Below are 17,105 nucleotides of genomic sequence, written 5' to 3'. Positions count from 1 at the left end.
TGAATAACAAACCAAAATCTGTCCTCATAACAAACATCACTTTTACAAGAGCTGACGTCCAAGCGTCTCAAAGCCTATACAGAACCATACAACCCTTCCAGTATGCAAAAATATGTTCTCAACTTTATCATACATCAAATAAATCACTAGAATTTACACTCAATGAGTAAAAATCTGTCAAATCTTATTGAACATCTATGGACACTGTGACAACCCAAGAAAAAGGGAGGCAAAATCACAACAACAAATATACCGCAACACTTCATTGACTGCTTACGTGGGACTTGGATGAACTTGACTTCTTCCTGGACAAAAACATTAAAATCTTCGGGAACAATGACTTTTTCTTTTTCTTTACAACCTTCGGTTCCGGGGATGATTCAGTTTCTGTGGTGCTCCCGTGATCATATGCCTTTGGGCTTGCTAGGGTATCGGCCAGAGTAGGAGCAGCAGGTACAGGTTCAAAGTTCTTTGTTTCTTTCTTTCCCTCAGAGATTGCCCTTGGAGGGTTTTCTCCATGATTCAATTCAGTAGCCTTACGCCGCTGCTCATGTTCAGCCCTCCACCTTCTCAATTCCTGCTCAATACCTAACTTCCCTTCCTTGGCCTTCTCAGCCTTCTCCATAGCAATTTTTAGTGCTTCCTTTCTTTCAGCCATCTCTCGGGTCACTTCTTCCAGCTTACCCAAGCTTCTTGACTCAGATTGCTTAGCTACCTCAATTTGAGAAATAGCTGCTGCAACCCTCGTGTTGGCCTGCTCCTCTGCCTCATTTGCACGTTTACTAAGATCATAATACTCCTCTAAGGAAAGTGTTACACCAGCTGGTGAGTCGACATTATCAATGCTTTTAGCCGATTCGCTCCCTTGCAAAGCTTTGATTGCAGCTAAAGCTAACTTCTCTGAAGCCCGGGCAGCCTCTATCTCTTTTTGAGCAGCAAGTAATCGACTCTCCACGGTACTTGCTCCAGCCTTCGCTTGCGCTGCTGCTTCTTTTGCTTTGCGCAGATCTTCACGAGCCATTTCAGCAAGTGACTTGGCCTCATCAGCCACTTGTGCTGCCTGCTGCAGTTGTTTGGGCAGCTCCACCATTTTTTCTCTGGCCTCTTTTTCCTTCATCTGGACTACTGCTATTTCCGATCGAGTCTTCTCCAGCTCAGCTTCCAAAGAAGCAACTGCAATTGAAGCCATGCCTTCTCTCTGCTTAGTGTTGGCAAGATCAGATTTTTCCTTATCAAGCTCTGATTTTAATGAAATAGCAGCCACCTTCAAACAATCCACTTCTGCAGTTGCTTTTTCTATATTGACCTTCACATCTTCAAGTTCCTTCTTTAATGAAGCAACGGAAGCTTGTGCATCAGTGTGAGTTCTTGTCTCTGATGCCTGTGACTCAGTATTGTGGTGTCCATCAGTTTCCTCCTTAAGTGCAGATTCCATATAAGAAGCTAACTCAGCTTTTAAATCAAGTAGCAGGGCTGAAGCAGTGTCTAGCTTTGATTTTAGATCCTTTGCTGAATGAATTTGCTGATTGAGTCTTTGGAGCTCCTCTTCAACCTGTTTTAGTTCCTTTTCCCAATGGTGAGTATCTTGGTCTCGGGCCATTGCTGCACCAATCCTTTTCTCTTCTGCTTCTAAATGGGCAGCATGTGCAGACTCTAAGGACTCCCTTGTGGCAATCAGCTCAATAGTCAATTCTTCCACTGTCTTCTCAACCTCCTTTGAAGCAGAAACAGCCTCTTCAGCTTTCTTAATGGCAATATCTCTGTCATTCATCAAAGAAGCATATTCCTCTTTTAATGTTTCCAACTCTTCTTTAACGGATTTCAGTTCAGAAACTGCAGCTGCATGCCTGGCTTTAGCAACCTCAAGCTGTGTCTTTGCTGCAACACTAGCCTCATCAGCAATCCCTTGTTCCATCTCCTCCACCCTAAGCTTGGCTAGTTCAGAGTCTTGTTTTGCCTGATTTTCTTCAGTTTGTGCTCTCTCCAGGTTTAGCTTGAGCTGTTCTATTAGTCTCTTTGTGCTATCGAGCTCCTTTAATACTTTCATTTTTGCCTCTTCAGCATCCTCTGACCGTTTTTTATATTCAGGCATCTCTGCCTGTACTTTTACAAACTCTTGTTCCACAAGCTTGCGTCTCTGTTACATAAAAATAAATTTTAAGTTTTAGTGGACATGAACAAAGTAGGCAGAGAGAAAAGACAAATTTATGATGATAAATAATAATTGATAAAAGGCATAATAAAATTCAAGATAAACAACATTCACTAGACATGAAAAAACTTATTGCAGCAACGCAAATTATTTTAAGACCATATTAACATATCTAATATACCTCCAAAGTTTGCATTCTATGAGCTTTCCAATCAACAATTCCTCCAAACTTAGAAACAGCTTCTTTAACAGATTCAAAAGGTGCAGCTGTATCAATGAGACCTCTATTTAAATCAATTTGCTTTTTACGTGAAGGGACAATAGATTTTGGGGATTCAGCAGAACTGATAATCTTTTGATGAGGCAGGGTAAGATCATTGATTTGGTATACATTATCCTCATTTTTAGCATCTCCTGTCTTAGAGTCATTGACCTTGGGAGAGGACGAAATAACGCCATCAAGCAGAACATGAGTACTATCAAGAGAGGATCCAATAGAAGTATCTTGTGAGGACCCAACAGCAATGGTACCAATATCGCGAAGGGGCAAGGTAAGCTCACTAATTTGCGATTGATTGGTAGAAACAGAAGGTAAAATCACGCCACTGTCATTATTAACAAGAGAAGAACTGACAACAGAATTGGTTTCTTGAGATTGTTGTCCATCAGAAACACCATGAATAGATCCAACAGCAGTTCTGGCTGGTTCTAAATGGTCATTTCTGGAATCTCCAACCTTTGGATTGGAGCCAGTATTTTGAGAGGGATGTTCATCAGAACCATCATGTATTCCCCCAGTCTTAATATCTTCCATCAGTCTACCCTGATGATCTGTCTCAGTTTGTTCAATTTTAACTGACGAAGTTGAAGCTGCACTTTCTGTTCTACTGGCTTCTTGTCCTCTAACTGGATCACCAGAAGCATTTTGTAAAGAGGCTGATTTACAACTGTCTGCTACCAACAAATGACTTTCAGGTTGCTTTGTTCCATTACTAATCGAAATTGCTTGACCTTCACCAGAAATGTGGTCCATATCTACTGGCGATGAAACAGATTCTGAACGAGGAATCTCTTCTGCTTTTACATTCTCCATACTTGAAAATGATAAGGTGTCTGAAACCGAGAAAACAAAAACCGTTTAAGGGACTGGGAAAAGAAACTCACAAGATATCACAGCGTAATCCATCTAATTCCAAGAAAAAAAAATAGCAGATCTGAAAATCAGCAATTATGTGTTTAACATGCAAAGTAGATTTCAGCAAAACGAATTAGCGTCTACAACTGCTTTCATGTATTGTAGATCCTAAAATTATGTTAACAAGTTTTGACCAAAGAAATTAGGAGCAAGAGTAAGAAAGCATTAAAAATCAAGTGGACCCTGGAAAGCTAGAACAATTTATCATCTCAAACTTGTTTTCCTCTATCTATGTTTAAGCTAGCACATGCACCTTATAAATGTCCTCTTTTATCAGGCACAGATGTTTAAGTAAAGATTCAATTGGTAAATACCTCAACAACAACTAATCACATCAAGGAATGAATCAACAATGTCTAAGAAAACGGAGCAAAAGTTGAACATCTCATCAAATTTAATTTCGTGCAAAAGCCCCATTCAATTATCAATTAAATGGAAAAAGACACGCCAGCTTTCAGCTCAAACCTCTAAAAACGTCAAAAACAGAGCCCCATTAACAATGGACCCCAAATTCAGCCCCACAAATTAGAGGGTCTCTCAATGACATAAACTAGCAATTTAATCAGCAAACAGACATTTCATATTCCTAAATCTTATTCCTAGTCGTAGATTAGAAGCGTAACCATTTTCAATCCTATTTCTTTTGTTATAAGCAGATAAAACAACTTGATTTAATCAGGATTGAATATCTTTACCAGTGTTTTCAAATAAAAGGATTGCTTCTTATCCAAAGAGTGATAATCATGATAATAATTAGAATAAGCTGACCGGTTATCATCTATAAAATCTGTAACCTTGAATTCAATTGCTAAAAGTTGGGAATATAAGTGTAAAGGAAAGCTCACAGCAGGCAAAAGAAGCTAATATGCTAATTAAGAAGCCATAAATGATTTGAAGTCTCGACTGTTTCCGTCAGCCACAAAAAAGGAAAATAAATCAGGAAAGTAAGCTTCATTACTTAAGTCAACGTCGTGATAATAAATTCAACCGACTCAAACACCAGCAATTTCAAAATTCTCAGATCTTCATTCCCAACAGGCAAAAAAAAAATTGTCGCTTAATTTATAATTAAAGCTTCGACTTGTCAGAGATTAAATGGATAGTTAATTAATAAATTCCATTCCAAAAAAAAAAGGAAAGAAACTTACCCGGATTTCTCAGAACCAAAAGGACTGACGAAGAGTGGAAAGTAAGCTATAATTATAAGTGATTTCTGGAAATTAAAGAAAAATAACTCATTAATTAATAGAGAATGGTGAGAAAAATTCACTGCTAAAATTAGGGAAAATAAATGAAAAAGCAAAAAAGCCAGAGGGAACACACGTGCCTATCTATTCTCGCCTCTTCTTACATACCAGATAACGGACGGATTGTGATTTGAGGGGTGTCGAGATTAAAGAACCAAGTGTGGCGATAATATCGGCCTTGTCCGAGGTCAGTGGGTTTAAGCCCATTGGTAGCTTGTGAATAGCCCAGGAACTGTTTTGGGCAGCTCGGCCATTTTGTAGCATTTAGGTGAACACTGTACTGAACCCAACAAGGGTCGGTCAGGTAGGGAGACTTATCAATAAATTTCAGCCCATTAAAAAGCTTACTGTTTGGACTCTCGCACCCAAAATTCTTAGACACTTGTAGATGTGTTTATGAATAGATGGAACTGTTCGTGAATCTTTTGTCTATTAAGTTAAATAGGTGAGTATAAATAAAATTTTTATGTTCATTTAATAAATGAATGAACACAAACAGAAGTGTGTTCGGTTTGTTTATGTTCATGAACAAACTTATTTAAAAGCTCATTTATTGACTTGTTTATTTATTAATGATATTTTTTTATAAAAATTTTATTAGTATATATTAATAAAATTATCTTAAAATTTTTTATTGTTCTATTAGTATATATTAATAAAATTATCTTGGTTTTTATTTTTTTCATTTATAATATAATTATTAATATTTATATTTGACTATTTTATATCCAATCAATATATGTGTATGTATTTATTGTTTGTTTATTATTTATTAACATTGTTCATAAACATGTTCAATTATATTTCATGAACATGTTTGTTTAATGTTTGTGAATATGTTCAATTAAGTTAAATGAACATTGTAACGCCCCGTACCCGAGACCATCGATGGAGTCGAAAACGAGGTGTTAACAGAATTAATTCATTACTTAAACAGCTCAAACAATTTATTTTTAAAATTTCTAGTCAAGTTAGCAATCTGCGTCACAGTCGCTTAAAAATTCATATCTCGAGTTTCGAAACTAAAAATCAAATTCCGTAAAATTTTCCTGAAACTACACTCATAAATCTATTTACTAATTTTTTTCTAGAATTTTTGGTCAAGCCAATTAGTACAATTTATTAGTTAAAGTCTCCCCTATTTCAGGGTTTGAATGCTCTGACCTCTGTGTATTACGAATCAGATATCTCCCTGTACAGAGTTTCAATGACTATGTTATTTGTTTCTAATAAAACTAGACTCAATAAGGAATCTGTACATATAAAGAATGACTTCTAATTATTTTTGTAAAATTTATGATGAATTTTTAAAGTCAGAACAGGGGATCCAGAAATCGCTCTGGCCCTGTTTCACAAAAATTTAAACATCTCATAAAATATAACTTATATACCTGTTTTGTTCCATCCATATGAAAATAGACTCATAATTATTCAATTCCATATTTTATTCATCATCTAATTATATCTATACTATTTTTAATGATTTTTCAAACTCACGTCACTGCTGCTGTCTGAATCTATTTTATGGTAAATTTTACCTATTTCATGGTTTCCATGGATTAGCTAGCAATTTAGTATACATAACACCAAATATGATCATGATTAGCCATTCCAATGGCTAATCATTACCAAGCATTTCCATACCACTCAATATCCATATCATAAGACCATATACACAAAATGATTATAATGCTATACATGCCATGCTCAAAATATACAAGCCATTATGCCAAGATGATACACGGATAGTATGAGCGAACCTCCGACTGTTCCCGATTTCCGAGCTGGCTTGTCAAAACTACAAGGAATGAAAAGGAGGGAGTAAGCATAAATGCTTAGTAAGTTCACATGCAAATAGCAAGTAACACAACTATATAAGCAAACATAAAACATCATTTGCATAATCATCACCGAGATATTCTTATCACATTTTCATTTATCATCTTACCATATTGTTATTATATCGAGTTTTCAACCCGAGGGTTAAGTACATACCTGTTCAAAGTATCCATTTCACAACACTTACCAATACGTCCCTTTCATCTCGAGTATTCCTCCATTTGAGTAGAATTTTACCCGTTGAACACATCGGAATATAATTTGGATACATGGAAAGTTTGCACATAAGTGCCATATATGTAGCCAATCTACCATGTAACCCGCCCATAAGTGAACTCGGACTCAACTCAACGAGCTCGGGCATTCGCATCCATAAGTGAACTCGGACTCAACTCAACGAGCTCGGATGCCTAGTTACATCTCTCGAACTAGGCCTCAACTTAACGAGTTCGGACATTCGCATTTATAAGTGAACTCGGACTCAACTCAACGAGTTCGGATGCCCAAATATCCTAGTGACATGTCACTTGTATCCTAATCCATTCTAAGGTTCAACGGGACCTTTTTCCCAATCATGTGTCTCAACCATCTTCTACGGAATGCCGATACCGATACTCGGTAGTATTTCACATTTTCCAAGTATATCACATAATTTGACATATTATCAAACAATTACCACAAGTATAATATTTCATAATAATTATCATATCATTTAAATAACATTAAAACATTTAAAATAATAACTATGTTACCAAAATTTACATATGAACTTACCTCGTATGCGAAAATGGCTACTTTTACCATTTCGTCCACAACTTGGTATTTTTCCCATTTTAGCCCGAATTTCAGTTTTCCTTGCTCTATCATTTAAAATATAGTCTAATTAGGACTCACATTATTCAAATTGACCCAAAATCATATTTTGGAAAAATTACAATTTTGCCCCTAAACTTTTGCATATTTACATTTTTGCCCCAAAGCTCGTAAATTAAACTTCAGCCTATTTTCTTATGTTTTATGACATGCTGATCATTTTTCCCTTCTATGGAAACATCAAATTCTCACTCTAACATGTACTTATGACTATAAAGTATTTTTACCGATTAAGCCCTTTTGCTCGTTTTCACTTAAAACCGAGTAGCACAAGTTGTCTAACATAATTTAAAACCTCATGTTCTATCATAAAACACCAAAATACACAAATTTCACGTATGGGTATTTTTCCAAATATAAACCCTAGGTTAAATTATTGCTAGCATAAGCTAAATCAAGTTACCGGGACTCCAAAAACGTAAAAAACATTAAAAACGAGGCTAGAACGGACTTACAATCGAGCTTGGAAGCTTGAAAAACCCTAGCCATGGTTTCTCCTTGCTATATTCGGCCATGGGGTTGAAGATGGACACATTTGGGTTTTAAAATTTGTCTTTTAATTCATTTTACCCCTAAATGACCAAAATGCCCTTTTCACTATTCTTTAAATTTTTACCCTTCCAAGCCCATTTTTGTCCAAATTTTTTTTAGAAATTGGTCAAATTGCTCTTTAAGGACCTCTAATTAATAATCTAATTCAATTTTATGAAAAATGCTTCTAGAACACAAGTTTTGCAATTTATTCAATTTAGTCCTTAATTTCAAATTAAGCACTTTATGTATAGAATTTCTTCACGAAATTTTCACACAATCATGCACTCATATCATAGACCTCAAAATATTTATAAAATAATTATTTATATTTCGAATTTGTGGTCTCAAAACCACCATTCCGACTAGGCCCAAAATCAGGATATTACAAACATGTTTGTAATACCCTGAAAATTTTTACAGTAAGATATTATCCTTGATATAGTAAAATAAAAAAATAAAGTGACATAAAGGGAAATTTTGAGTTATGTCAATATTAAGAAGTATATTATGATATATTAATTCAAGAAAGGACTAAATTGTAAAAGTGAGAAAAGTTTTGTTGCACAAGAGTAAATACTCAAAATTTAAGGGGTTAAAGTGTAAATATGAAAAATTTGAAGGACCAATAGTGTAAATATTTTAAGAGTGGAATGATCTAGAAACTAAGAAAAATGGATGAATTAGGACCAAATTGAATAGGTGAAGAACTATGAGGGACTAAATTGTAATTTTACCAAAATTAAATGATGACTCAAGGATGGAATTTTAAAAGATAATAAAGGGCAAAATGGTCAATTGGAAGAGAGAGAAATCTAGAAAGTAATGATGATGTTGATGATATTTTATGATTATTTAATTAGATATATATTATTTTAATGAGATATTTATTATTATTTTATTATTAATTATTTAGTATAAAAAGAAGGAAAGATGAAGAATTTTCATCATCTTTCCATGCATGCAGCCAACGTTAGAAGAGAAGGAAAAGAAAGAAATTTTCTTTTCTTTACAATTTGGTCCTTCCACCAAAAATTCACCATTTCCACCTAGAAATCAAAAGAATTTCAATTGCTACTAAGAGAGAGAAATGTTAACGAGGCCATGGGGAGTTAGAATATCAAGTTGGATTCAAGAAATAGAAGCTGGAGGAGAGAGAAAATCAAGTTAAAGATTAGTATCAATAGAACAAGGTAAGTATATCAAGATTTCAATATGTTTTTAAGTTTGTTATTATTGATAAAACATGAAAATGATGTTATAGTAGAGTTTTCTTACATAAGGTCTTATGTTCCTGATATGTTAGTGAAGAGAAAATAAGAGAAAGTGATGAGAAATGGTGTAGAAAAAGAAAATAAGGATGTTATAACATGGTAATTAATATCTTGTACTAAAATAGTATTGGACAGCAGGAGTAGACTAACTTTGAAAAATCACCATAAATTTTATAAATCAAATTAGAAGATTAAAAAAATATTAAATTAAAGATCATTGAGTCTAGTTTCTCATAGAAGAAACGGTGTAAGCAATAGATTTGTAAATTTTGAGATATAATGAATTTTGTGAGACAAGGTCAGAATGAATTCGAGTTCCCATGTTCTGACTTTGAAAAATTATAAAAAATCGAATAAAAATAATTAGGGACTTAAATTTATATGTATAGAATTCTGAATGAGTCTATTTTTAATAGAAACAAACAAGAACATCATTTGAATTCTGTATAAAGAGATAATTTATTTTTAGTGAAGAAGGGTTACAACTGTCAGACACCAGAATAGGGGTAACTTTAAAGAATAAACTGTACTTATTGAATGGACCAAAAATTCTGAAAATTTTATGGTAAGAATATATATGAGTATAGTTTCAGGGAAAATTATCGGATCTTAATTTAGAGTTCTAGAGCTCCAGATATAAATAATTTAGTGACTATGACATAGATGGACATCTTGAATATTCATAAAAGTAAATAATAAAAATTATGGATAATGTTACTTACAAGTGTGTTATCTACATTAAGGATGTGGAATGGAGAGGAGGAGGAGGAAAATTATGTATGAATATTCATCTAGCATGGCTAATTTGCATATTTTAGGCTCAGGGACTAAATTGAATAAAAATAAAACTTTATGGGCAATTTTGTAAAAATATCAGAAATGACCAAATTGCATGAAATGGATTATTTTATTATTTAAATTACAAAATTGAATGAAATTATTAATTTAGTTCAAGATCGGGGGAAAACATGTTTTAGGGATTAAATTGAAAAGTGTTGAAATTATGGAAAATTCTGATATTTTATAGAATTCATGGACTGTTATCAATATATATATGAGAATAATAGCTGGAAATAAGGATTAAATTGCAAGAATTTTATTTTCTTGACCCTAAGGGCGAAATCGTCATTAATTAAAAGTTAAGGGCAAAATGATAATTTTACCTAGAGCATTAATTAAATGCATTAGAATATGAAATGAATGAAAACGATGATCAAATTTATTTATAAAGATCCGGACGACTCAAATATGAGACTTGATCGTGGAAAAGAAAAGATATCGGATTACTGAAATTATAAACACAAATAAGCAATGAGGTAAGTTCATGTAACTTGAATTATATTCTTAAATGCTTGAAATGCATGTTTTTGATATGAATATGATTTGAATGTTCATTATATGAAATTTTATGAAACATTGACATATTTGATAAAAGAGGAAGAAATCCCGGTTGAATGAAAGGAAAATTCGATGGATCTCTGAAAAGGAATTGACGGTAAAAAGGATCTAGCCCGGACGGGTGATCCTATCCTGATATAGCCCTCCCGAAGAATACGTGTAAATGGATTTAGCCCGGACGGGTAATCCGAATTAGGGTCTGAATTTAGCCTGGACTGGTAATTCAGATCCAAGCTCATTAGAGTAATTGTCGTTGCAGGGGATTTAGCCTGGACTGGTAATCCCGACAATACTCTATGAGTTTATATTACAGGGGATTTAGCCTGGACTGGTAATCCCACTGTAAGGATGAGGTTCGCGGGAGTGTGCTCTCTGATATGAAATGTGTAAGACCATGGTTGAAAGATACCATGGCAACCTGATATGAAATGTGTAAGACCATGGTTGAAAGATACCATGACAGCCTGATATGAAACGTGTAAGACCATGGTTGAAAGATACCATGGCAGCCTGATATGAAATGTGTAAGACCATGGTTGAAAGATACCATGGCAACATGACGGGAAATAAATAAGACCATGGTTGAAAGATACTATGGCAACGTGACATGAAATGAATAAGACCATGGTTGAAAGATACCATGGCAACATGACAAAAAAATGAGTAAGACCATAGTTGAAAGACACTATGGCATCATGTCAAAGATAAATAAGACCGTGGATGGGAGACGCTATGACATCTGTTGAACAATTGATATTCAGGTAATATGTATCAGATGACGAATGGTTATATGAAATAATTATAAAGATAGATAAACGAAATAAGTATAAGTACATGGAATATAATTTATGTTAAGTTTGATATAAACTATTACCGGAATAAATATACATAAAATATATGGAAATGATAGAGCATGAAATATTGATATAATGAAATGAATGATATATGCTTATGAAGAAACGGTAAGAGCATGATATGTTTCATGACATGTACATATATGATTATCTTTGATATGTTGATACAAGGAAATTATGTAAGTTGAGACTATTATTAAACTCAAGTGCGATATGTGTAACGACCCGCATTTTACTGTTACCGAAAAAGTGTATTTTCGGGTCTCCGTTTCTGAAAAATGGATTCGTAAATATTTATTAAAAATATTTACGAAGTCAATTGAGTGGTTAATTAGAGTTTAATTAAGTAAATTTAGTTTAATTAAGAGTAATTAGGAAAAATGACTAAATTGAATAAAGGATGAAAGTTAAATTGTAGAATAAAAGAAAATGAAGAGGACCAAAATGGCAATTATGCCATTTGTCCTAAATGAGGCGGCATAAACATAAAAATCTGAGATTTTTTATGTGTTAAAATATATATTAAATTATTATTATATTATAGTATATTATATTATATATTATATTATATAAATAAGTAAAGAAACATAAGAAACAGAATGAAAGCAAACGAAACAGAGAAGAAACAGGGGAGAAAGAAAGAAAGAAAAAGAAAAAGGAAAATTTGGGTTTCAAGGCTCAAAGTTTAATTTGGTAAGTCAATTAAGTCATTTCTTCTTAAATTTTGATGTTTTAGAAGCTTTGGAACAAGACTTTGATGAAATTAAGTTGATATTTTGAGAGTTTATAGATTTTCAAGTATAGTTCATGTTGAATAAAATAGTGAATTAAGGGTTTAATTGAGTAAATTTCAAGCTAGAATTGATAATAGGATCAAATTGTAAAGTAAGTTATAAGTTTTATGTTGTAGGGACTAAATTGATGAAATTTTGAAATTAGGAAAGTATGCTGGAAATTTAATATTTAAATGAGAGTATGGATGAAATTTTGAATAGAAATAAAGTATGAATTAAGATAGAAAAGTAAGTGAATTTAGTTAGAATTAAATTGAAATTAAAGTAAATCAACATTTTGTACTAAGACTATTTTGGACAGCAGCAGTAGTCTAAGTTTGAAAAATCACCAAAAATTGTAGAAATTTAATTAGAGGATGAATAAAATATGAAATTAAATATTATTGAGTCTAGTTTCTTATAGAAGAAACGATATAAGCAATTGAATTTTAAATTATGAGATATAATGAATTTTGTGAGACAAGGTCAGAATGAATTCGGGTTCCACTGTTCTGACTTTGGAAAATCACCAAAAATTGAATAAAAATAATTAGAGGCTTAAAGTTATATGTTTAGAATCCCTAATGAGTCTATTTTCATTAGAAATCAACGAGAATGTTATCCGAGTTCTTTACTGTGAGATAATTAATTTTTAGTGAAGAAGTGACGAAACTGTCAGACAGCAGAATAGGGGTGAATTTAAAGAATAAACTGTACTTAATGGCTAAACCAAAAATTCTGAAAATTTTATTGTAAGAATATTTGTGAGTCTAGTTTCTGGAAAAATTAGCGGATCTTAATTTAGAATTTTATAACTCAAGATATGAATTAGTAATGTATTAATGATTATGAATTGTATTAATTTCGTAGTCAATGTGGTACCAGAAATCTCGGCTAAGAAAGGACAAGACAAAGTCAACGGGAGTTAGCTCTAAAATTTACGGTTTGTATTTCTATAATCCGAACCTAATACTTAATTGTTGAATTTATTTCTTAATATGTATATTAAGTGTTTTGAAGTAAGAATTATTGTGTTTTGCAAATGAAATGGATTGATATAGTATGTGATGAAATTATTGAATTTATATTGATTGAATTGGCGTATATATATAGATATATATATTGAATATTGAATATATATTGATTATTTGAATTGAATTGAAATATAAATTGTTTGAAAATTTTAAATATGAGATTTGTGATATTTGGATATTTGTTATTGAAAAGTGAATTGAATTGTATTGAATTATGAATTTATGTGATTAATTAAAATGTGTATTGATTGAAAAAAATTGAAAGTGAATTGAATACCCTATTAACAGTATCGGGCTGAGTCGGATATAGTTGGCATGCCATAGGATTGGAAGTGTTCAGGGATTCTTCGACCTCGAGTCGATGAGACACTGGGTGTCACTATATTTCTTCGGATAGATTCGATGAGGTACTGGGTACCAACTTTACTTCGGCTAGGCCGATGAGACACTGGGTGTCAAATATTGCTTCGAACTATCCGATGAGGCACTGGGTGCCATATTGGTGTGTTTGGTTGGATCCGTGTATCCGCCAAGGTCCGAGTCTTGTTAATAGGGGTAAATAAGTGAAAAGATAAGTCGAGTGAATTTGATTGATTGAGCTATTGGAATGAAATGAGAAATTGAATTGAGAATTGAAATTGAGATATGAGATTGAAAACATGAACCAAAAGGTTCATGAAATGAGTGAAGTTCAAATGGATGATGATTGATGTTAGAATGAATTAAAATGGTATATTGTTAAGAAATAAAGTGTGAAAACAAGTGAATTGTGAATATATTGTATAGAATTTATACGGTAAGTAAATGAAAAGAATTGAACAAATATGTTATTGTGTTTGTTATATGACTTGTATAGAATTTATATGGTAAGTAATTGAAAATTTATCTATAAAACAAATAAATGAATACTTATAATTGTTATTGTGATTTTAAGTTTAATTGTTATATTATTAAGTGTTCGGATTATGGAAATACCACTGAGTATACCATACTCAGCGTGAGTATACCATACTCAGCGTACGGTTTGTTTCCGTGCGCAGGTTTAGTAAAGATAGAACGTTGAATCAGCATCCCAGTTCGATCCCGAATTCATTAAGGTAAAGTGTGTTAATTATTGGTAATGGCATGTACCTAAGATGTTTTACGAGAGTCATTTAGGTTGTAGATTTACTCATGAAATGAGTAAATTATGGTTGGCAACGGTATGTAGTATGAATTTTGAAATTTACTAAAAATTCGTAGTGATTCTAAATTAGTCCCGAATTGAATTTACTGTTTATATTGGACCGCGAGGGCCCATTAAAGGGACATCTTAAAACTAGGATGTGTGTAAATATTTATTTTAATTAATGACCGAAATTGGACTGTACTGACTGGTAATGTCTCGTAACCTTGTTCCGATGACGGTATAGGGTTAGGGGGCGTTACAATATGTCGAGAAAATAGATATATCAATGTTGAATTTATATCAGATATGTGCAAGTATACTAACAATGCTGCTGTTTGATGCTTATACAAGTGTCAAAACTGTTGATTGAATGATAATATATTTATTTATATGATGCATTGAATCGGTAAGTATTTAAATTTTTTTTAATGATCTGTAAATGGTAGTAATGCTCTGAAACCCTGTTCTGGCAGCGGATACGGGTTAGGGGTGTTACATTTAGTGGTATCAGAGCTACGGTTTAGTCGGTTCTCGGACCAAACGTAGTATATGTGAAGTCTAAAAACACATGTCATTATAAATGTGATAGTATGATATCTCCCGACTCTGATGAGATTTGTTTTACTTATAAAATGATATGCTTTCTAACCCAAGATAATTCTGATAATGCTAAAAACGATACTCAGGTATATGAGTAAAAAGTTGATTAAAATGAATTGGAATTCATAAGGTATGAATAAATACATGTTGATGATGAATGTTATGTGTATTATTAAAAGTAAATTATATTGCTACACGAAATATTGTGCTGATGACTAAATTACAAAATATATAAAAGTCGTATATGAAGTACATGATAAGGATTATTAGTAAATTATGGATGAATAAGAGAATTTCAAAAAAATATTACATGTATTAAAGGTAGAGAAGACATAAATAAACGGATTATTGGTACAAGGATTAAATTATAAAGCACGTAATAGTATTATGCGAAAGGTGTAAAAGTGATATGCGTGCATGAAATAATTTTCCCAAGTAGACAAGATTAGAACTACCAGGATATTAAGGGACCTCAGCATGTTCTTTGATTTTCTAGCACGTTAGTGCTATCTGATTATTAGCACATTCAACACATTCGTACTCTCTGTATAGCACTTCAGTGTTCTCTGTTTAATAGTGTATAATAATGCACCTCTATATAAGTCTCGTATATCCGAAGTATTCTATCTAGTCTACTGGGCCTCTGCTAAGTAAAAAGTAGACAATTTTCGTTATGAAGAAAATGATTATCTCTGAGTAAAAATGTTAGTTATGATGAAGCAGAACTCGTAAAAGTACGGATAAATGTTTTATAGTACTTGAGAATGATAAATGTTATATGAGTAAATACATGGAAATTAAATTATGAGGCTTTATGATCTATACTCCTTTACTAATACAGTTATATGCAATGAAATGCATAATATTTATATTGATTAAGTTCAGAAGCGGAAAGTGAAAAGCTCAATGGTTGAACAATTGATAATGCAGTCGGAACTGAGAATGAGTTAATAAGTAAAGATGGGTTCTGAATAAAGATATCAGATTTTTCTTAAACTAGTTAAGATATACAATGTCACTGTTAAAGAAAGAAGTTATTTATGGGAAAATTGATTTATTTAAATATGGGTATCTTATATATACTGATATTTTCAGAGACATATGGAACTGTTCATGTTTGGATGCTATAATCAATATATGAAAAGGTTGGATAAATATGCTAATAGACAGAAATTATTGCAAGTCTAATTGATTCACAAGTGGTACTACTATATCTTTCTTTGGTTTTCCAAGCCAATATATGTGATAGAACACTTGATAATAAGATTCATATGATATTATTTTCTATTTCTGTTGGTAGAAGCTCTGAAAGGCAAATGTGAAATATTGTATTGAAAATAAATTGTGAAATGAAAGGATAGAGAATGGATATAAATGATAAACTGGGCAAATATGTTCAGAAAGAAACTATAGAACCATAGAAATAATGAAATTCATGATCAAAAGAAAACAAGGAAATTTCGAGGACGAAATTTATTTTAAGGGGGAGAGAAATGTAATACCCTGAAAATTTTTATAGTAAGATATTATCCTTGATATAGTAAAATAAGGAAATGAAGTGACATAAAGGGAAATTTTGAGTTATGTCAATATTAAGAAGTATATTATGATATATTAATTCAAGAAAGGACTAAATTGTAAAAGTGAGAAAAGTTTTGTTGCACAAGAGTAAATACTCAAAATTTAAGGGGTTAAAGTGTAAATATGAAAAAGTTGAAGGACCAATAGTGTAAATATTTTAAGAGTGGAATGATCTAGAAACTAAGGAAAATGGATGAATTAGGACCAAATTGAATAGGTGAAGAACTATGAGGGACTAAATTGCAATTTTACCAAAATTAAATGATGACTCAAGGATGGAATTTTAAAAGATAATAAAGGGCAAAATGGTCAATTGGAAGAGAGAGAAATCTAGAAAGTAATGATGATGTTGATGATATTTTATGATTATTTAATTAAATATATATTATTTTAATGAGATATTTTATTATTATTTTATTATTAATTATTTAGTATAAAAGGAAGGAAAGATGAAGAATTTTCATCATCTTTCCATGCATGCAGCCAACGTTAGAAGAGAAGGAAAAGAAAGAAATTTTCTTTTCTTTACAATTTGGTCCTTCCACCAAAAATTCACCATTTCCACCTAGAAATCAAAAGAATTTCA

General features: G+C 32.3%; 1 protein-coding gene across 2 annotated transcripts; it reads right to left on the bottom strand.

Moving 5' to 3' along the window:
- Positions 1-4,736, bottom strand: LOC107958123 (protein WEAK CHLOROPLAST MOVEMENT UNDER BLUE LIGHT 1). Of its 2 annotated transcripts, XM_016893798.2 has the most exons (4): positions 4,675-4,736; positions 4,496-4,560; positions 2,334-3,265; positions 1-2,137 (listed from the first exon to the last, which is right to left on the bottom strand). In XM_016893798.2, the coding sequence occupies exons 3-4, from the start codon at positions 3,243-3,245 to the stop codon at positions 263-265; spliced, it is 2,787 nt and encodes a 928-aa protein (XP_016749287.2). In that variant the 5' UTR covers positions 3,246-3,265; positions 4,496-4,560; positions 4,675-4,736; the 3' UTR covers positions 1-262. The 2 variants fall into 2 exon arrangements, with proteins under 2 accessions (XP_016749287.2, XP_040969814.1); XM_041113880.1 differs by having other exon boundaries at positions 4,496-4,736.
- Between the last annotated feature and the right edge of the window lie 12,369 nt (positions 4,737-17,105).

This window comes from Gossypium hirsutum, chromosome A05 (assembly GCF_007990345.1).
Source record: "Gossypium hirsutum isolate 1008001.06 chromosome A05, Gossypium_hirsutum_v2.1, whole genome shotgun sequence".
Classification (NCBI taxonomy): domain Eukaryota; kingdom Viridiplantae; phylum Streptophyta; class Magnoliopsida; order Malvales; family Malvaceae; genus Gossypium; species Gossypium hirsutum.
This window is presented reverse-complemented; position numbering and strand designations above follow the sequence as displayed.